Raw genomic sequence first — 20,661 nt, forward strand, 5'->3', positions numbered from 1 at the left:
GGCTTAGCCCGGGCATCATCTCACTAGTCTATAATATTTCAAAGGTAGAAGTAGAACCAGTTCCTTCTCTTATATAATTGCAAAAATAAAAAATAAAAAATAAAAAAATTAGTGTTTCTCATTAAGTCCTATAGACACTTGACATTAAATCGAAAAATGAAAATCAGAAGCATTTAATTACTCCTATTATCTTTGAGTTTGTCTTTCACCTTATCTTGTTATACTGTTTCAAAAGAATTTATTCCAATTTGTTTGAATTGGAAATTGACCTAAACGTTTTAAATTCGTAAGTTAAATTCCTAGTCAATTATTTGAATTACCTAACAAAGTTTGGATTTGAAATTCAAACCTATTTTGCAAATTTTTCATCGATAACAACTTTTCTCCAAAAAAAAGTCAATGCATCTTAATTTTTTGGCAAAAACTTCGAACCCTATGGTAACTTTTTTTAGATCAAACATAGACAAAAACAATGGTAACACTTAAATTATCTAATATCACCATTTTATTTATTCTTTTCTTTTAGTACTACTCATTATACAATTTTACTCAACATGAGTTAATATGCTCTACTTGGGTCTCATGAAACATCACCAATAGATAAAGTAGATTACAGGTAATCAAAATTCACCTAGGAAAAATAGGGAATTGACCAACGACAAAAATTCATCTAGAAACCAAATGTCAATCTAAAAAATCCGGCCAAAACGTTATTTTGGAGAAAATCGTGCGAGTTTGACTCAAAACGAATAATATTATACAATATTAAAAGTATTTTTGAATAATTTTAGCCTACAAAGAGGACAAAATTTCAATCTAAACAATTTGGTCAACATAATTCTAAAAGATAATCAAAAGTAGAATGATAAATTTGGGTATTTCGGCATGTTGATTCTCCGTTTAGAAGTTTTAATTAAAGCACTCGGCTGGGGAGGGACAAAATGTCAATCTAAAAGATCTGGTCAAGGTAATTCTAAAAGATTATCAAAAGTAGTATGGTAAATTTGGGTATTTCAGTACGATGATTCTCCGTCTAAAATTTGAATAAAAGCGCTTTAATAGAATCAAGAATAAATACAAGATAATTTGATAATAATAAAAATCCAAAAACTATAACAAATAGTTAATTTTTTAATAACAGTCAAAGCTAGAGAAATATAAATTTGGCTTACCCCTAAAATATAAGTATTGTAAGATTTTCTTTTGAAATTTCGATGAATTTGAAGTAATATTCTTAATCAATGCATGTCCAAGAACTTTCCAAGAAAGAGAGGGATAAGAAGAGCAAAACTAAGAGCCCGTTTAGACATATGATTTTTTTCACTTTTTTCCGATTCTTTTTTTCTTTTCTTTTTTCAAAATTAGTGTTTAGTCATAAAATATAATAAATTTTTTAGTTTTTAAAAATTATTTTTTAAAATTTTAGCTCAGATCACTCACAAAACTTCAAAAATAACCCAAAATTATATTAATATCCAAATACAATTCTAATTTTCAAATAATATTTTAACTTAATTTTTTTTTTCCAATTTTCTTTGAAAATTTACAATTCTTTATGTCCAAAGACTCCGCGTCTTACACGTACTATATTAGTTCATCTACTTGTCCCTCCCCCTTCTTAATTAAGCAAACACTCTACATTTCCCGCTATTTATTATTTATTTATTTCTACCCCACAAGTTTCCATTTTCCAACACCCACCGCGTAATAAAAGTCAGAAATAAAACCTTTTGCTTCACTCAACCCCCGAATTCCCCATTCCCCATTTCTCTTTCCTCAATAATTTTCCCCAAAAAGATAAATATATATTGCCAATTATCTTCGATTTTAATTCTTGTGGAATAATATTATCAGATGGGGCAGCAGCAATCGAAAGACGAGCTTCTGTATCAGCAAGTAAATTATGGAAATATCGAAGGCATCAAATCTCTTCACCGTGAAGGCGCTGCACTTGAGGTATCATTGATTTGCTTTTTTGTTTAGCATTAATATCATTTTTATTTTCTGAATTTGGGAATTTTTACATATGTTTTTGAATTTTGTCAAAAGAAAAAGTGGAAAAAGTTGTAACTTTGATGAAATTGAGTTGCTATAGTGATGAAAGACCGCGAATTTAGTTTATATTAATGGTTGACTGAAGTGAATTTGGGATTTTAACAGCTAAATTGTGGTTTATTTGATTGGTACTCCCGCAGTACCAATTTATGTGATGTTGTGTGACTAGACCCGAAGTTTAAGAAAAAAAGATGAGTAAAACTTTTGAAACTTGTAGTAAGTCTCTCGTTGACGGTAAAATGATAAGTTTAAAGTTAAATTATTTCTAAATATAGATTAGATAGACTAAAAAGTAAAGTGCATCACATAAATTGGGACAGAGGGAGTAATATATATTCCTATGGTGAGTGTTGATCATTTGTGCTTTATGTGAGAAAAAAACTGTAAATTTGAAACTATTATTATGTGTAAAAATATCACTCAATGAATTATGACTGAATTTAAACTAGTTGGAGTCATCTATATGAATCGTCGGATTATCAATACACAAATTTCGTGTTCAGAGGATTCATCATGATTTAGATTATTTTTATGCTGGCGTACCCCAACCCTCCTCCTTAATTAGGGTTTAAGACTATTTATGCTTTGTGATGTTCACATAGAGGGAGTTTGTGTTTATAATGGATAAGAATATTACTGGAATCTGTGGTTATAATTTGTTTAAATGGGTTGATTTCAGTGGATGGATAAGGAAGGGAAGACGCCGTTGATTGTGGCATGCATGAATCCTGAGCTTTACAATGTCGCAAAAACTTTGATAGAATTGGGTGCCAATGTCAATGCTTACCGTCCAGGTAACTAATCTTCTATGTATTTAATACTAAGATGGAAACTTGTGGTAGTGACTTAACCCGATAAAGTTTTGTGTAATAATGGGGTGAATTTTCTTAAAAGAGAGAAAACTCATGGAGCTAATTGAGAGGTAGTTCTTTGTGTTATCTTATATAGATTTTAGACCAGTCTCCTAAGGCCATTGTTACAGAGTATGTAACTCGAGACATGAGTGATTGAGTGTTTCAACATGACATGTTAGACCTCATATTAAGTCACTTTATTCTTGCAACTATTTAACTAGAAAATGATAAATGCTAATGTTATGAAATGGTAATTGATTTGTACAAGAGATGCCCCACCACCTTAACATGTTTTATATGCTTTCATTTTTCATTCATCATAACATAATTCACCTTTTCTCTTAAATAGGATTTTTGTTCCCCTCCAAGCATAAAAATTAATGGTACTATTCTTATTTTATTGTAGTGGTGATATTATCTTTTCAGCTAACTGTTTTACCCATTTGAGATCATTTTAAAAATTAGGACATTTCTTGTTTAAAAAGTTACCCCGTTTGTCAATAATAATATTTCAGTATTTGCTGTCATAAAAAAAATAATATTTAATTCGCAAATACTAAAGTTGAGTATTTGCAAATACTAGTTTCTCATTGGTGACATATTGAAAAACTTATTTAAGAAGTACTTCAAGTGAGATAATGGTTCACTCGCAAATCTTCTAACTTTTTCCCAAGTGAAATTCATGTCCAAACACATACAGATTTCAACTTCAATTTCAAATACTCTTATTTTCAACCTCAACCAAATATTGCCAAACGCCTATGAAGTATTCTAATATCAAACTTTCTTATGTTAATCTGTTCTAATAAAAGTATATCATTTATTTGAATGCATGGAGTAACAATTTACAACAAGATCCCACAAATGGGGTTTGGGGAGGTTAGACTGTACGCAGACCTTACCCCTACCCCAAGGGGTAGAGAGGCTGCTTCCGATAGACCATCGGCTCAAGGAGACGAAAAAGACAATATATCAGTACCATCAATAGTAACACATAGAGTAACAATTTAGAATAGCAAAATCGCGGTGCACATATTAATCTGTCAATATCGACAGAGATTAATCATTTCTTTTTTCTTTTAATTCAAGCAATTGTGCATTTGTTTAAATTGGACATCGGTTATTACTAGTAAACTAAAATACTTTGATTATTTCCCAGCCTCTGTTTACATCTTGATTTAAATGAAGTGTCCTGAATTTATCCGGATACGAAAATTACATTTGTTTAATTTTCCAAATTCATTCCATCACGCCAAATAATGTGCATTCAACTCTTATCTAGGAAGCAGTGTCGTATTTACATAATCAGCATTATTCATTTGTACTGTACGTTATGGATCTCTATCTGATCCTTACCCTTATGTACATCTTTAGGTCGTCATGCGGGGACTCCTCTACATCATGCAGCAAAAAGAGGTCTTGAGCAGACGGTGAAGTTACTCCTTTCACATGGAGGTATATCTACTCAAACACATATAATGACTAATTCATTTAGGCTATGAGCGCCTTTTTGACTTGTTTGATTTTCTACTTGTCTCGTGTGTCTTAAGCAAATGCATTGATAATGAATGATGACTGCCAAACGCCACTTGATGTTGCCAGAATTAAAGGTTTCAGCAATGTTGTCCGTGCAATTGAGGTATATATGTTCACACTTCAGTTTTATGTTTTTAATTCAACCCTTCAACTTATGCAAGGATTATGTTTCAATATTCTTTTCTCTCACACATGCTTTTTTCATGTAATGCATTAGAACCATATTTGCTTATTTTCTGGTTGGCTACGGGAACTTTACGGGCCTGGATTTCTTGAACTGTTCGCACCACAGTTGCTTAGCCGGAAAGTGTGAGTATAATGTTCATTTTGGGATTTCACTAGAAAATTGTTTTATTTCTTTCAGACTTCAGAAATGCATATTCACGTGGTTATATTTAATGGAAATGGCGGGCAGTGGTGTGTGACTTCATTGGTCTCACACCATCTCGTGTCGTTTTCCCCCCTTCTTTTGGCTTGTTATCCTATGTATTGCACATTGCTGCGTGTTATTGATTTATGTGTCTTATTTCTGTTGCTACCAGTTCTTTTCGCAGTTCAATAATTTGCTCTTGCCTTCTATTCTAATTTTTAACATTGTTAGCAAAATGGACTTACGATGATTCCATATTTTTGTAGCTGGGTGGTTGTCTTACCATGCGGTTCCCGTAATCTCAGAAAGCCTTTCAAGTTGGAGCTTGCTATATATTCAGCTGTCCAGGTAAGTCTCCTATCTAATTAATGTATAAGTTGGGAACTTAAAACTGTTAGATTTTTTGAAGGACTTGGGTAATCCACGTGTTTCTGCTTTGTTTTAGACTTATATAGAGAAGTATTTACTAATGTACTACCTTTTGTAATACTTGATTGACAAACGACATTCATATAGTTGGCTCCACGTGTTAAGCAATGAGCTGAATTCAGATTTTTACCCCTTGGTGATAGTCCTGGATGGTTTCTTTCTTTGGAACGTCTCTCAAAACCTCAAGTCTTTAGATTCTTGCTTTTGCTGGTCGATTTCATTCTTCCCTACCTTTGGGTTCTATTTGGTTAGAAAAGACAAGATCAGACTGTGTTGCATGTATTCTTTCCTGATTGTTGCTCATATCATATGCTTTCCTAATGGGGCCAGGGAAACTAATTCGTTTTTTGAAAAGTCATATGCTTCATGCTACTAACTTACATAGTGTTATATCTTGAGCAGGATGCTCAGCCCCGCACAATAGTTGCACTGTGGAAGGCCAATATGGAAGAACCAAATTTCAGCCTGCCTGATCCAGCAGTTATCATATCCGATATTTCAAACAGTAATTTCCTACGCTCTTTAACCAGAGTTCTTATAGCTGCCATGAAATATTTCCATTTGAAGATGATTATTTGTTAATTTTCATGCATAGTCCCGAGGCGCTGGAGGCGAAGGCGAGGGATAATGCCCTCCCAAGGGATAAGGAATAGACCCCGAGGAGCTAGGCGTAAGTACATTGTATTCTGATCTAGTAAAAGTCCCCCCAGAAGAATGGGGGTGACGGAATTTATAACGAGGGAAAGAGCTATGCAATTTTTATGAACTTTTATAGTCACAATAAGGCAGTTCTAATACTTAAATGGACCGGTAACACAGTGCTGTATGCACAGTATGTGTTAGTGTCTATTCATAGTATTCTTCCATGGAAAGGATATATATGGGGCTTGAAAACTAGTTATTGGACCATGCCACGATTTGCCGAGAGCTGGTTCAAGTCAGTTAAGAAGTTTTTCTGGCTGTTCTAATCAATTGCTAAGATCGTTCTCTCCTCTAAGCCTGTGCTTGACATTTAGGCTTTTAAATCTTATGGTCAAATTTACTCCACCAAGTGTCTGAAATGATAAAGCTTTTGCATCTTATTCTCATACTGAATTACTTACACATTTAAGCATCGGAGATCCGTATTGCGTGTTGCTTGTGCTATCGTCTTCACCTCAGAATTAAAAACATTGTTAATAAACTTAAGTTCTTAGCCAAAATTGTCCCTTATGTTTATGGCAGGTCTATTTTCATTTTTTAAATATACACCTGAGCTCATATCATCCAAAGTTCACTAAAGTTATGCATATTTAATCCAACTAGCGGAATAATACTAACTGGCCCACAGAACTAATGGTGAAACCATGTGCCACTCAAATGAGCATGGTTAAAAAGAGAGGCCATCCTGAGTTTTCTTTCCAAATCCTAATCTCCCTTAATTCTGCACCCTTTATGGTGGCACGTGAGTGGCACGAGGTTTCATCATCAGTTGTTAGTTTTAAGGGCCAGTTAGTATCAATATGTTGGTTAGGCCAAATATGCTCAGCTTTAGCAAACTTAAAGATTGTTAAGTGTTCAGATGTTATTTAAATGATGAAAATAGACCTGCCCATGCATAAGGGAAACTATTGGGTTGAAACTCTCAGAAACTGCATCTGCTAGTTTAAAGATTTGAAATAATTGTTCCATTTTGTAGAAATAAATATTAGCTTTGGGGGTCCAGGACAGAGTAATTATCTGCCTATCGCATGATTCTGTTGTTTAAGTCATTATTTGCATTATGCAACTTTATTACTGAATCATTTTCCCCATTTTCAAAATGTTTATTGCAGAAACAAGGATTAAACTAACATCTGTCCAGGAAAGCGAAAAGCAGCAATTGCAGTCTTTCTGCAATGCATGCAAGGGAATTCCTCAGGTTTAATATAATACATCCTTTCTCTTCAGAAGTTATGTTTGCAGTCATGTCTAGATCTGCTTGCTTCTTGCCAACTGAACGAATTTATTATATTCTTGATTTTTGTAACAAGGACTATGCTACCAGTGAAGACAGAGAACTGTTCTTTTTGTAATTAATGGAGTTAAAAAACTTATCTTAGTTGCTATACCACATTTTCAGGTCATGCATCCAGCATTTCCTTTCAGATCTCAAACTCCTGTGGTCCCTGCAACTGCTCCTTCGACCACAGAGGATGTTGAATTAGCAATGGCGATTAGTGCCTCTCTTCAGTCCGCTTCACAGCAAAGACCAACCTATCATGAGAATCACCTAGGATCAGGAACAGAAACATCAATGAATTGGATTAACCCTGTTGAGGTTGCCAGTCATAGTGATAGCTCTTTGACAGGGGCTTCTTCCCAAAAAGCTAGTAGTAGTGTCTGCCAGGTTGAGGAAGCCAGTTCAAGTGGCACTCAAGTTGAGCAAGTCCACACTTCTAGTGATACGTCTACTGTTGTCGAAGCAATACAAGAGAATCCGGTTACTGAATCTGTCCCAACAGCTCCTCCTCTCACGGATGAAGTTATAGACAATGGGCCAATTCACTATCCATCGATCGACGCCAGCCCAGTTGACTTGGCTTCTCCGACTATTGAGAACTCTGGGGCACAAGAAAGCAGTAATCCTGATGGTGCTTCTTCATCTTGTGTAATATGCTTAGATGCTCCCGTGGAAGGAGCTTGCATCCCTTGTGGCCACATGGCTGGATGCATGTCTTGTTTGAATGAGATCAAGGGAAAGAAGTGGGGCTGCCCCGTCTGTCGTGCCAAGATAGATCAGGTGATAAGGTTGTATGCTGTTTAACAGTTGAAGCAGCAAATGACCAAAGCCTCAAATGTAAGCAATTCGGCAACCTCATCTCCTCTTTGCTTTTGTTTCATTCGATATAATAACAAAGTAAATATGTTGAATAATGTCATTCTCTCCTAGTATCAATTCGTCTTCTGAAACATAACCAAGTTTTGGGGTATTCCAACTTTTGGCTAATAGGCTCTTGTTTGAGTAGCTCTTGGTACTCCTCCGGAGTAGGGGTAAGGTCTGCGTACATACTACCCTCCCCGGACCCCACTTGTGGGATCTCACTGGGCTGTTGTTGTTGTTGTTGCTCTTGTTTGAGTAGCTCTTGTTTTTCTGCTGGTAGTGTATAACCTTTTGGGTTCGTTAGTGAAGGCATATACTATTATTATTTAGAGCCTTTTCCAGTTGGAAGGAATTGGGAGGGATGATAACTGGAGCCACGTCCTTATTGCCTATCGACTTTTGAGTTCTTCTGAACCATCTGTATTGAAATCCTGATTAAGCACTAGCTTTCCTGGTAACTAGAAAAAGGGAGGAAAATGTGCTTTGCTTTTGTGAATTTTTTTTTATCTACCATTGTACATTATAGACGTTCTTGCTGTCCTTCAAAAACATTTAGGAAATATGATCATTTTTGGAACTGATAGGTGTTTCCGCCATTCTATTCAAAATTATTTTCTTGTCTTAGAACATGTCCCTTCCTCAACATGTGTGCTTACGTCGAAGAGTACGTACGTATATATTGCAGACGAGTACCAGATGTTCTGATTTGCTGAATGCATTTTCAATTTTTGATTAATCTTGAGTGAGACCCATTGAATATGAAGTAAATTAAAATAATATGTATTGCTGATTTGAAGACTTGATGGTTATGAATAGGAATGTACTGCAGATGATATATGTTACAAGATTCCTTACTGGCAGCTGACGAGCTATATGCTTTCTCAATTTGCAGGCATACACAGAAGTTTCTCTCTTGATAATTGTGAGTTTTGTATACATATATATATATATGCTAGTTGTGTTTAAGATTTTCGATCTGAAGCAAAATGCTATGGTTGCCTTCATAGTTTAATCTTCCCGGAGAATGTAAATTTACGTGTGCAGAGAACTGAGAAGTGAAACTCTTACTGGAATTACAGATGTAATAATACAATCCTGTGCATATATTTGTTCTATTGAGACCCTTAATATGTTCAGCTTCAACTTGGTCATTTTGTTACTCATATGATGGTGATGTTTATTCTACTTCAGTGCAGTATCCACAATTTATTAAATCTTAGAAGGCACTATGATGGACAATTTACGTAAATAGTTCCTTAGTAAGCTTCCCAAAATGGGAGGTCTAGGGTTCGAAATTCACTTGCATACCTTCTCAGTCGAGCTCATCGTACGGACTTACCTAGTGCGGTTTACCTTCCTATGTGATTTGCGAGCTATTACATAGGAGCGGGTTACTCTGTGTGCACCCTTCGGGTAGCCGCGGCGGGCTAAGAATCAATCCAAGTGGGTCAGGTCAATTAGTTGATGGCACTAGTTTCAACTCTCTTTTTGTAAATTATTTTACTACTCGACTCTTGTAAAGAATTATCTTTGACGGATTATTTTATGATTTGAAAATCTCAATTTAAAACGAAGTATAGTAAACTTAAAGTTCAATCTATTCATCTGAGCCTCTCTTATAGTACTTATTAACTACGTAAAGATAGGAAAAAAAAAAGTATTGATTCAGATTTTATAATCAAAGAAAAACCTTGAGACGCTATTAACAATACAACTAAACAGGAAACGATTTTCTCGAAGCAAAAATAGAACAAAAGAGGATATTTGGCACTTATCACTTATCGTCCCGCCAAAAGTCAAAGGAATAATTGTTTGGTGATGGCGTTGACCAGAGGGATACCTAAATAGGATTTGGTATATATAATTTATTTAATTTATGTTTAATTAGAATTTGTAATTAGAATAATAGGTTTTTCTCTTTTTAGTTAAATAGGTTTGGTACTATTACGAAGAACGGGCATTGATTGCTTATTTTATGTGTGAAGAATAGTGTAGTGATTTGTGGTGATTTTTAATAAAATATTTTCCTTCAACATTTAACAACAGGAGGAGATTTGAGAATTTCAACAAAGTCATTGACTTACCGGAGTTTCAAACTCGGAATTTTTATCTGTTGTCGTCGCCGGCGCCGGTGAAATGAGTTCGGCGAGGAATCTGACCAACATAAGTGAATTTACTAGAAAGATCGAAGTTGACAATCAAATTCCTATCCAATATTACTACAATATCGCTGATAACCTTCTCAAAGAGGTCCCATCATTCTCTCTCGATAACTCTTTCTATCTGCTAATACTTGTTTGCAATTGAGGTATAGTTTTATAAATTATCCGTTCCAATAGTAGGGATTGCTAATTTAAAATTGTCTGCACTTTGCTGTGTATATCTTTTGCCCATAAAATCTGTATACTACTTCCATTCACTAACTTTCATGTTTGTAGCCTTAGTTTGTATGTCAACAAAGATACAAAGAGTTATCAGCGAAAAAAAAATTGTATTAAATTGTTGATCATCTTGGATAGCAATTTTGTAATTCTTTGAAAGAAAAATGGAATTCAAAAACAGAAAAAACAATTTTTCGCCTCAATACTCGTATTCTATTAAAAGGACAGCCTAGTACACAAAGCATTCCGCATTCACGCAGGGTTTGGCAAGGGCCGTACCCTAAGGGATATGATGTAGATAACCTATCCTAAAATTCGCATTAGTGACTACATCCACAACTTGAACCTGTAATCTATAGGTCATACAGAGATAACTTTACCGTTGCTCCAAGGCTCCCTTCACTACTCATTCTATTGAGTTACTGAATCTGAAGGAATAAAATAATATTCAACGGAGAAGTTCTTAATTCGTTCTTTCCACAGCCTTATCATGCATACAAAATCTCGGAGAGTCAAGTATTTTTCAGCACTTTCACTATTTTTCTTGTCAACCAAATGATAAAGTTAATTTTATAGTGAAATAGCTAAGGTTGACAGAATGTGAGGATTTTCAGGCAGTCCTTATGGGTAGCTAGGTAAGAACTCTGGCCAGATTCAATTTTCATGGGATTGTTACAAATAGCCTTCCAGATTCAATGTATACTTTTTCTAGCCGGTATACATAGATTATACATTGATTATACATAGTTATACATATATTATACATATATTATCTATCTGCCGTCTATTTTTAGTTTAAGATATTATACGGGCAGCTATTCGGGTTAATTCTTCAAAATTTTATAGCTTGATAAGCGAATAAACGCTAAATCTAACTATAGATGAGTACTTTAGATTGTTGTTGTTGAAAATTAAGATGATCTTATTATACTGCATGGCAATTTCTAGTTTGTATCTTCTCTCTTGCACCTGCCCTATGCATGTGAATCTTGGACATAGAATCAAACTATATAGGCAAGAAAATCATGTCATCTTTCGCTTGCCTTTTGGTTTCATTTCTATGTTCTTATTTATCCAAGTTTTTGTTTGGGAAGTGAAAAATGAAAGGGGTTGGTGAATGTGTGGGAGAGTTAACAAAATGGATGGTTGCAACATCTCTGCCATATTCATCTTATCAATTATATCGCCGACATAGAAACTCTAGAATTGTAGTAGAACCGTATTGCTGTGCGTGCTAAGCACCAGGTATTAACCGGACAAGGGTGACATAAGAAAATCTGATGTTCTGTTGGATGAAAATGGAAGAGGAAACAAGCAAATTCAATTGTAAAGTTTGATTAATGTGTAGTTTGATTTTGTCGATGCAAATGAAATGGCTGTTAGTATAACATCTGGAGAGACAAAGGCATACTCCTCTATTTCTAAACTCTATGCGATTGTTAACAAGATTATCTGCCTTATTATATGGTGCTCGTTTAAGTACTATAAGTCTCTGTTTACACACCATTCCTTGACTTTGAGTTGGCGTACGAGCTTTATTGAGGTTAAACTTCTGCTTCATTTTCCTCTAGGCAAACAATCATCGGCAGGAGAACAATATCATAGATCTGTACATTCTGCTTCTCAGATACGCAGGGTAAACATATATTTCCATGTTGATAACTTCTTGAGGGCATATTAACACCTATATATGAGTAATTTGTTAAATATATGTGTTCGTGCTTTCAGTATTTTATCAGAAACTATACCTTTCCACCGAGACTACATTACTTCAAATGATACAGAAAAGAGATCTTACAAAAAGGTAATTAAGCAGTGTCTCTAATATCTAATTTGTGAAAGTTGCACCAGTTATGGATGTTAAATCATTAGTGTGATGTGATTTCAGAAATTACTGGATGTCATTCATGAGCTGGAATCCTTAAGGCCAGAAGTTGAAAGGGAAATTACTAAAGTGAACAAAGAACATGCATTGAAGGAACAGAATCGACTAAACAATCTGAGAAAAGTGCAAGATGTTTCACAGGCATCATCGTCTAGACAGCCGGCTGTTAGTAGAATGGCTTCCTTATGGCCAGTCAATAAGCAGGTAACAATTCTCCTAGAAAATTTTGTTTTATGTTTTCATTTTTGGCTGATGTATCCACTCAAACATATGATTTCTGCACAATAATTGTACATTGATTACAAATTGTGTCTTCTTTCTGCATAATTGTTTCCAGGCAAGGCATTCAAGACTGACTCTAACTATCCGTCGCCCTGTTGTCCCTGAAACTGTACCTTCAGCACCACCAATTGAAAATTTGGTCATAGATGATAATACCCCAGTCCAGTCTGGTTTATCTGAATCTAGTTTTGTGGATTCATCTTCTTCAACAACAGAGAAGTTATTGAAAAGACACGACGGAGGGAGTACTAATACTGCTTCATCATGTATAATATGCTTTGAAGCTGCAATTGAAGGGGCTTGTGTACCATGTGGCCATATGGCTGGGTGCATGTCTTGTTTAAACGAGATTAAAGCTAAAACCTGGGGTTGCCCTGTCTGTCTCACTAAGATCCAGCTGGTTTTACGTTTATATGCTGTTTAACAACTAAAGAAGGATACCTTGATGTAAATGTTTTTACCATTTATCTACTTTACTGTGTTCTGTATATTGTAAAAAAGGTAGCCCGGTGCACTAAGCTCCCGCTATGCGCGGGGTCCAGGGAAGGGCCGGACCATAAGGGTCTATTGTACGCAGCCTTACCCTGCATTTCTGCAAGAGACTGTTTTCACGGCTCAAACCCGTGATCTTCTGGTCACATGACAACAACTTTACCAGTTATGCCAAGGCTCCCCTTCCATACAAATGTCAGTGTCCAATTTCTGGTTCTCAGCTTCCTTATTTTTTTTTTTACCATGTTGCAGAAGTTGGCAATGTGGATAAAGTCAGTGTCCAAGTTCTGGATGCCTTTCTCAGATATCTTGTGTGTGTTTTTTTTACCATGTTGCAAAAGTTGGCAATGTCGATCAAGTTTAATACTCCAATTAAGGTAATCTATTATTGATAATTTCGTCCCAACTTCTTTCACTGTAAAAGAATATAATATTCTAGATTCACATCTTGTCTCAAACAAGAGAAAGAGATTGGTTAATTGTATACGTCCACACATTATCAATAGCTTATGATTAGTAACAATTTTTATTTTTTTGTGATTAGTTAAAGAAAATTGTTTAGAGAAGATTAAATGTATCGGAACTTAAATTTGAAAGACGATTTATGCTATCGAAAATATTACTATAAGAATATATGTTGTTACCACGTCTACTTCTCCATCTTTACTCTAAAAGCCAGAAACCATTCTTTTTTGGGAGCGATCCTTAGATAGGCGTGGATGGAACTTTTTTTTGACTAAGCTTGTTTGGATGGTTATTACGTAGCGTTTCATAATGTAATGTAATGTATTGTATTTTATTGTATTTTTTTGATGTATACATTGTTTAAATAAATTGTATTATTTGTCATCGTTTCATGATATCATACACTAACAATATGAAGAATAAACTTGCAATATTATAAAGAAAAAGTAAGATACAAGATAAAATTATTATATAAAAATATTGGGTAAATGATAAAATATAATTATTTAATAATAAGGAAAGAGCAAGATGAGAGGAAAAAATAAGGTAACTGACGCTACCACACAAAATCGGTCGTTCTATAAACTGACACTTTTCGTGGTTACATAACGACGGATTTAAAGATACAATACAATAAAATATAAAACAATCAAAATAAATATTATATTTAAAGTAACAATAAGATACAATAAAACAAATAATAACCGTCCAAACAATAAGTAAAAATAGAGTTTAACAGTAAAGTTCTTTGATTGCTAAATATAAAAGCGAAGTTTACTGCACATCCAATCTCGGATTGTATATTGAAACTTGAGTTTAAATGGCGATTTTATGAAGTTTCTTTAACTGATTTTGATTGCATAATACTGATTTTTTATATTATACTATAATATATGTCCTCAATAATAACATTTTACTATATTATTAAAAAAAATCAGAACAAACGCGATTGTTATACAGATTCAAGTTTGTTAAAATTTGAGATGTCTAGTGAGCTAGAACTTCAATATATTCTTTTTCAACTCTTACTTTACTTAAATATTGTCCAATTACCTTATATTTTGAATTTAATAAATTCAGTAATATTTCAAATGTTCCAATGTCAAATTCTCCATGCTAAAAATGTCAAAAAAAGGGATGAGAAAAAAAAGAAAACAGAACCAAAGAAGGGACTGACCCAGACAAGACAAGGCATTAGGCTAATGGGCCCACAATGACACAGACAATACAACAACCTTATCACGGCCCAGAATTTTATCCACATAACATCAAAGATCGTGAACTACACGCTTTCGACCGGACCAAACCCGTTTTGGGTCCATATTCAACATTAAACCAACCAATTAGAAATTTTAAACTGTACCTATTTGGGCCGACATGAGCCTCAGATGCCCACGTGCACTGGACAGGTATTGTGGGCCCAACATTGGACTTTATGTCTAATCAAATGGGTCAGCTCCAGTGGAAGTGATAGTGCAATCAGGACATCAGGTAGTACTACCAGTTACCGGCAACGAAAAAAGAATAGGGAAATTTACTTTATATAGTCACTCTAAAAGTAATACCTAGCAAAAAGTAAGTATATTTTTGTATATTAAAGATTAACAAACATATTTTATATATAATACGTGTATATTTTTGTATATTTGACTAACGAGTATAATTATTTTTGGCCGACTAACAAATACTCAACTTGCTCAAAAAAAATAATGCTACAAAATTACTAGGTTCACCTATATGAATTTTTCTCTTCTATTATGCCCTATTTTATTTTGGTAGTTGATGATAGGAGTGTTAATGATTCCGTTCGGTCGATTTTTTATAAAATTTATACTATACCAGTTTTTCGGTTATTCTATTTTATATATATAACGAAAATTAGACTTTTAAAAATTGTCCCAATCATCTCGGTTCTCTTCGCATCGGTACGATTTGGTCTATTTTTTGGTATTTTTTTAAAAACATCATGCAGGAATTACTAGTCAAAGTTAGAATGCGATAAGCGTGTACTTGCATTAGGGGCGGCTCAAGCACATATGTTGCCTAAAGCCAAAGTTTAATATGAGGCCTAAATTTCTAAAAGAAATTTATGATATATAGTTTATTTAAGGTCTATTTTTCTGGCTTTTGAGATGCAAATGTTAATAATTTTTTAATAATCGATTTCTTCTAATATTTTCTTTCACTTGATAATATAACCAACACATCTAATCTTTCTTGAGACATTGTTAATCTTAGGTAAGATGTTATCAATTATAATTTTGAAAATTTTCTTTTCTTTGAGGCAACTGTTATAAAAAAAAATACTTTTGTACTAAAACTATTAAATATTATTTTTAAAAATATCTATAAATCTATAATTTTTAAAAATCGTGGGCCCCTAAATTTGGGAACCTGAGGCACAAGCCTTACTTGTGGTAAGGTTAGAGCCGGCCTTGACTTGCATAGGACTTTAGAAAAACTCTCTTGACATTTTTACTATTTTAAAAGGGCCGATCAAAGGAATACATGAAAGATGTCCAGAATAGAGATTCATCCCATTATTCTATATATGGTAGCATAGAACAAATTAAGCAGGAATAAGATAATATAAATTATACGAGTGGATAATAATCAAATTTGAACTCAAGAATAGAGCTTATTAGAAGATTAGTATCCAACAATAGAAATCTAAACCATACGAGAGGAAAGATATCCAATACTATGTGGTTTGCTGTTGAAGATCGATGGAATACTTAGTGGCTTGCTAGTTAAGATATTAGAACTAATTTAGTTTCGACATGAATAACAGAAAATGTATGGAAGTTGGGACTTTGGATATTAATTAGTTGGTCACCTGTAGCCATTTTTATAACCCCTTTGCTAGTTTTAAACTTAGTATATAAAATATATTTTCATATATAATTTAATTCGGTACAATTTGATATTTTTTTGGTTTATTTTTATAAAATTAAAAACTTACCCTATTATTCGATACGGTTATAATTTTATATAAAATCTACGATTTTATTTTAAAAAAATTAAAAAAATCGATTCGGTACAGTTCAATTCGATTGGTTTAATTGGTTTTTAAAGATTCATTAACACCCCTAGTTGATGATATGAGTTGAGATATTCATATAGCCAACGCCAACTTGAGATAAAAGGCATGATAATTCATATCGCTAACCTCAACTTGTTTGGATTTAAGGCGTAATTGCTATTGTAGGAAGGAGTGTGGTGAAAATAATAAAGGGCCATTTGGTTTGGGGGGCTAAATTGAATTCTCGGTGTAAATTTTTAAATTAAATCTGTCTTATGTTCAGTTGAGTGTGCTACTTAAAAGTCAGGATAAATTTTAAACTACAATCATCAAATTTTCTATCCTATATAAAAGGTAGAATAGAAAATCCCGATCATTATCCTTGCAATAATTCTAGAATTATATAATATCCGTATTATAATCCTAGTTAGCAGTATAATTCATGGATAACCTGATTTTAAACCAAATAAAAGATATTTAAAGTCGTTCCACTCTTTGTTAGAGTGTTGAAGTTTAACTTTGGAAAGAAATTTTTTGAGTAACGAGTGTATTGTCTTTTCAGTAAGCGTATTTGATACTATGAATTAAATTATTTAAGTGAGTAAATTACCAATACTGAATAATTAAATAAAAAGGTTGCACTGCCCTTCTTTTTTTAAAAAAAATCTTTTTCTTTTGTGTTTGAATTTAAATCTTTTAAGAAAATATTTTTTGACTGGGTCTAGGCTCATACCAGGAAGGATTCTCGTACCTGTTTCCTTTTAGACAAGAAAATGTATGGATTTGAGATTCTTTTTGTGTATGTGCTGAAAAGTCGACGAAAATGACAGATTCACCTGTGGCTTCTGCTATTTCTTGCTGTTTCCGTTGTCCTGTTGCCTTTCTTGAGTTTTAACTTGTTTTCACTTACTTTTCTTTACAACTATGAGACGGTAAATATTTATCTGTATCAGTGTTTATACCTAACTAAATAATTAACTTTATAAATAAATAAATTAAAATAAAAATGCGTATTATTTAATCATAATTAAGTGTAAATAAAATATATGCAAGACACATATCTTATATTTACTGACTTGATATAAATATTCGATGCGGGTAAGTTTTTATCCGATTTATGTAGATGTGCCATTGTGCATCCATGAACCTATTACTAACTTAATTTTACAACCAAAAAATACGTGATAAAATATCACACTAGAGACAATGTTGGCATGGTTAATTGATGTTTATATTTTAGTCATAATTAATACACTAACAAATAACTACAACAGCAAAGATGAATGTGCTTAAAAGCCCTTAATTAACCGTAGACTTTTGTTCCTTAATTTCATATTAAGTTTTTCTACATGTAAAATAGGTGCACTAAATACTTTTTAAGTGGACAAAGTTAAAGAATTATCCCTGAATTCCAAAGACTTTGGCCTAATTCAATCATGACGACGTTGCGTTCTTTATAAATAAATAAAAGGTACGCCTTCTATTTTCAATTTATATATCAAATTAAATTAAAAGATTTGACTTTCGAAATTTGAATACTGTCTCATAAATTGGGACAAAGATAATATCTTTATAAGTTCTCCAGTTGACCATTGAACGAATCAATTAGAGATGATTATTGATACTTGATAGTTGATAATACTAATTTCTGAAAACAGGTGATAGAAAATAAAAAAAGAATCACCAGTGCTGATTTAACGTGAGCTGATAATTTTCTTTTTCGTTTTAAAATTTATTATGCTCATTTCTAATTGGAATATAATATCATGTTTGAAAAATTTGTCTTCTTGGATCATATGCGTTTTATAACTTTCTCTCAAAGACCACATTGCAAGGTAAACAATTTCAAATCTTTAAGCTCAGTAAAATCGTTCTTTTCAATCAAAATAAAAATTTTATTTCCAAATATATTCGGTCTCAAACTTCTAATTTGATTTTTTGTGTTTTAATTAAACACCTTCTCCGTTGATCATCGATGTGCAAAAAGATATAATTTGAGTTTTGCATTCCAAATTTTGTACTATATGATCATTGAGATGAGATTAATTAGTGCTATTTCTGCTAAACTTTTACTAATTTTCTCATTAGTAGTTTACATTTAGCGAATGTTTCAAATCAAATTTACAGTTGTTCCTAATGCTTTTACCCCTTTAAATATTTTAACGCAAGTTTTTATGAAACTTAGTGTGCTTTAGGCAGACAAGAAATCATGTTTCATCATGGTAGGTCTAAAGACACAAAAGTAGTAAAACATTAAGCAGATAATAAAGCGCCAATTTAGATATAATTAATAAGCAAACAGTATTTCTGCATCATATATATGTTCTAAAACCTTCACGTTATTCCCTTAATCTATGCGAGATCAACAACGACAATTAATTGGAACAGTAATCAGAGTTCGTTGGACCAAAATGTTAATAGTGAGTACAACAATAACAAACTTAGTGTAGTCACACAAGTGAGGCCCGGAAAGGGTAATGTGCCCACACCTTATCCCTACCTTACGAAGGTAAAGAAGTTGATTCCGATAGATTCACTGCTCAAAGAAAGAATGGAAATGTAATACGATATTGAAGAAGTAATGAAAAATAGTTTAATGACTTAAGATTAATGGGGAAGTAGATTATTGGATGCATTTTCACAGTTGCAATTTAATTCATCCTAACATCTTGTTAGTGGATTAGTGGATGCTTTCTTTTGCTTATTAGATCACTATCTCTATTTAAGGGTGCTTATTTAGTTTAAATTAATATCTAGTTCGCAACACTACATTAATGAGATTGATCAAGAGAAAGAAATAATAATACAACTGTTTTTATACAAGAATTTCCCAAGTACTAGTAGTACAAATCATGAGCTTCTAAGATTTAGATATTTACAAAACTGAATTAAAATAATTACAACATTTGTATGAAATATAAATGAACATAATTCGAATCTAATGCTACCAAGGACAAGTGATAGCCATAACTGGAATGCAGGTACATCTTCAAATCCAGCTCCCGCCGTACGCAACAACATCAACATCCAACATCTGCACGCAAGGTGCAGAAGTGTAGCATGAGTACAACCGACCCCATATACTCAATAAGTAACAAACCTAACCTTAGGTTGAAAGTAGTGACGAATCGGGGCAAGGGTTAGAGTCCAACTCCAATAACCAGCAACAGTTCATAACAATACAATTTAAAGCAAAACAAGTAATAACTCAATAATAACATGCTCAGCTCGTATACAGTTCTAAAAAATAAATATTTTCTTTTCAAGTATAACAATAAATCTCAAATATTTTGCCGAAAGTCATTGAAATATGAGTAAGTCTGAGATCTGTGATTTTTCTCAAAAACTTTAACGATAGATAAGAAATTTCATTATCACATGGCATGATAAAACATACTTCTCTATGCCTACATATCAAGTATGAGTGTCTAATGCAATGCAGCACAGTGATAAACTCATGTACTCACACTTTGAGAGTACTCAATCACTCAGTACTGTACATGGTCAATCCAGCCTAGGGAAGATCCATCCCATATATATATATACATAATAACTGACATTCAGTCACTCAATATTGTACAGGGCCAATCCAGCCCAGGAAACTCCATCCCAAATATAATAAATGATTCGGGCAAGATCCATGCCCAGGGAGATTATAAGTAAATAAGACAACTCCATGCCCTAGGAAGTCCATCCCAAATATAAATAAATAAGGTAACTCCATGCCCTGGGAAGTCCATCCCAAATGTAAAATCATCTGTGGTCACTCTGGGGGGTGCAGATTCCGGAGGGTCTCCTTCAGTCCAAGCGCTATAATAAGCCAATCTTACATGGTGCGGCGTGCAGCCCCGATCCATATAATAATAAAGCCTATAAGGCCTACTGTGGCGTGCAGCCCCGATCCATATATATATATAGCCAATATGGCATGCTGCGACATGCAGCTCGATCCCATAAATATCCTTACAAGTAGATGAATATGACTAAGTATGAAATTAAGATTTAAACAAATAATTTAACACCAATACGACCTATGTGGGTCTCAATA

At 33.6% G+C, this 20,661-nt stretch overlaps 2 protein-coding genes across 3 annotated transcripts; both read left to right on the top strand.

The window, feature by feature from the left end:
- The first annotated feature begins 1,711 nt into the window (after positions 1 to 1,711).
- LOC104098531 (putative E3 ubiquitin-protein ligase XBAT35) lies at positions 1,712 to 9,229 on the top strand. Of its 2 annotated transcripts, XM_009605285.4 has the most exons (11): positions 1,712 to 1,956; positions 2,735 to 2,849; positions 4,284 to 4,364; positions 4,460 to 4,548; positions 4,663 to 4,754; positions 5,082 to 5,163; positions 5,647 to 5,749; positions 5,840 to 5,914; positions 7,059 to 7,144; positions 7,346 to 8,062; positions 8,979 to 9,229. In XM_009605285.4, exons 1-10 carry the CDS (start codon positions 1,855 to 1,857, stop codon positions 8,027 to 8,029), a joined length of 1,509 nt encoding a protein of 502 aa, XP_009603580.1. In that variant the 5' UTR covers positions 1,712 to 1,854; the 3' UTR covers positions 8,030 to 8,062; positions 8,979 to 9,229. The 2 variants fall into 2 exon arrangements, with proteins under 2 accessions (XP_009603580.1, XP_009603581.1); XM_009605286.4 differs by lacking the exon at positions 5,840 to 5,914 and having other exon boundaries at positions 1,713 to 1,956.
- Positions 9,230 to 9,972: 743 nt separating this feature from the next.
- Positions 9,973 to 13,320, top strand: LOC104098530 (AMSH-like ubiquitin thioesterase 3). Its single transcript, XM_009605283.4, has 5 exons — positions 9,973 to 10,336; positions 12,039 to 12,103; positions 12,196 to 12,271; positions 12,356 to 12,556; positions 12,690 to 13,320. Exons 1-5 carry the CDS (start codon positions 10,223 to 10,225, stop codon positions 13,056 to 13,058), a joined length of 825 nt encoding a protein of 274 aa, XP_009603578.1. The 5' UTR covers positions 9,973 to 10,222; the 3' UTR covers positions 13,059 to 13,320.
- The last annotated feature ends 7,341 nt before the right edge of the window (positions 13,321 to 20,661 follow it).

Source organism: Nicotiana tomentosiformis, chromosome 9 (genome assembly GCF_000390325.3).
Source record: "Nicotiana tomentosiformis chromosome 9, ASM39032v3, whole genome shotgun sequence".
Taxonomy (NCBI): domain Eukaryota; kingdom Viridiplantae; phylum Streptophyta; class Magnoliopsida; order Solanales; family Solanaceae; genus Nicotiana; species Nicotiana tomentosiformis.

Coding starts and splice junctions, on each gene's coding strand:
- LOC104098531 (XM_009605285.4), top strand. CDS start 1,855: ATGGGGCAGCAGCAATCGAAAGACGAGCTTCTGTATCAGCAAGTAAAT. Junction 2,850..4,283: donor TGTCAATGCTTACCGTCCAG/GTAACTAATCTT, acceptor GTACATCTTTAG/GTCGTCATGCGGGGACTCCT. Junction 5,164..5,646: donor CTATATATTCAGCTGTCCAG/GTAAGTCTCCTA, acceptor TATCTTGAGCAG/GATGCTCAGCCCCGCACAAT.
- LOC104098530 (XM_009605283.4), top strand. CDS start 10,223: ATGAGTTCGGCGAGGAATCTGACCAACATAAGTGAATTTACTAGAAAG. Junction 12,104..12,195: donor CTGCTTCTCAGATACGCAGG/GTAAACATATAT, acceptor TCGTGCTTTCAG/TATTTTATCAGAAACTATAC. Junction 12,272..12,355: donor AAAAGAGATCTTACAAAAAG/GTAATTAAGCAG, acceptor ATGTGATTTCAG/AAATTACTGGATGTCATTCA.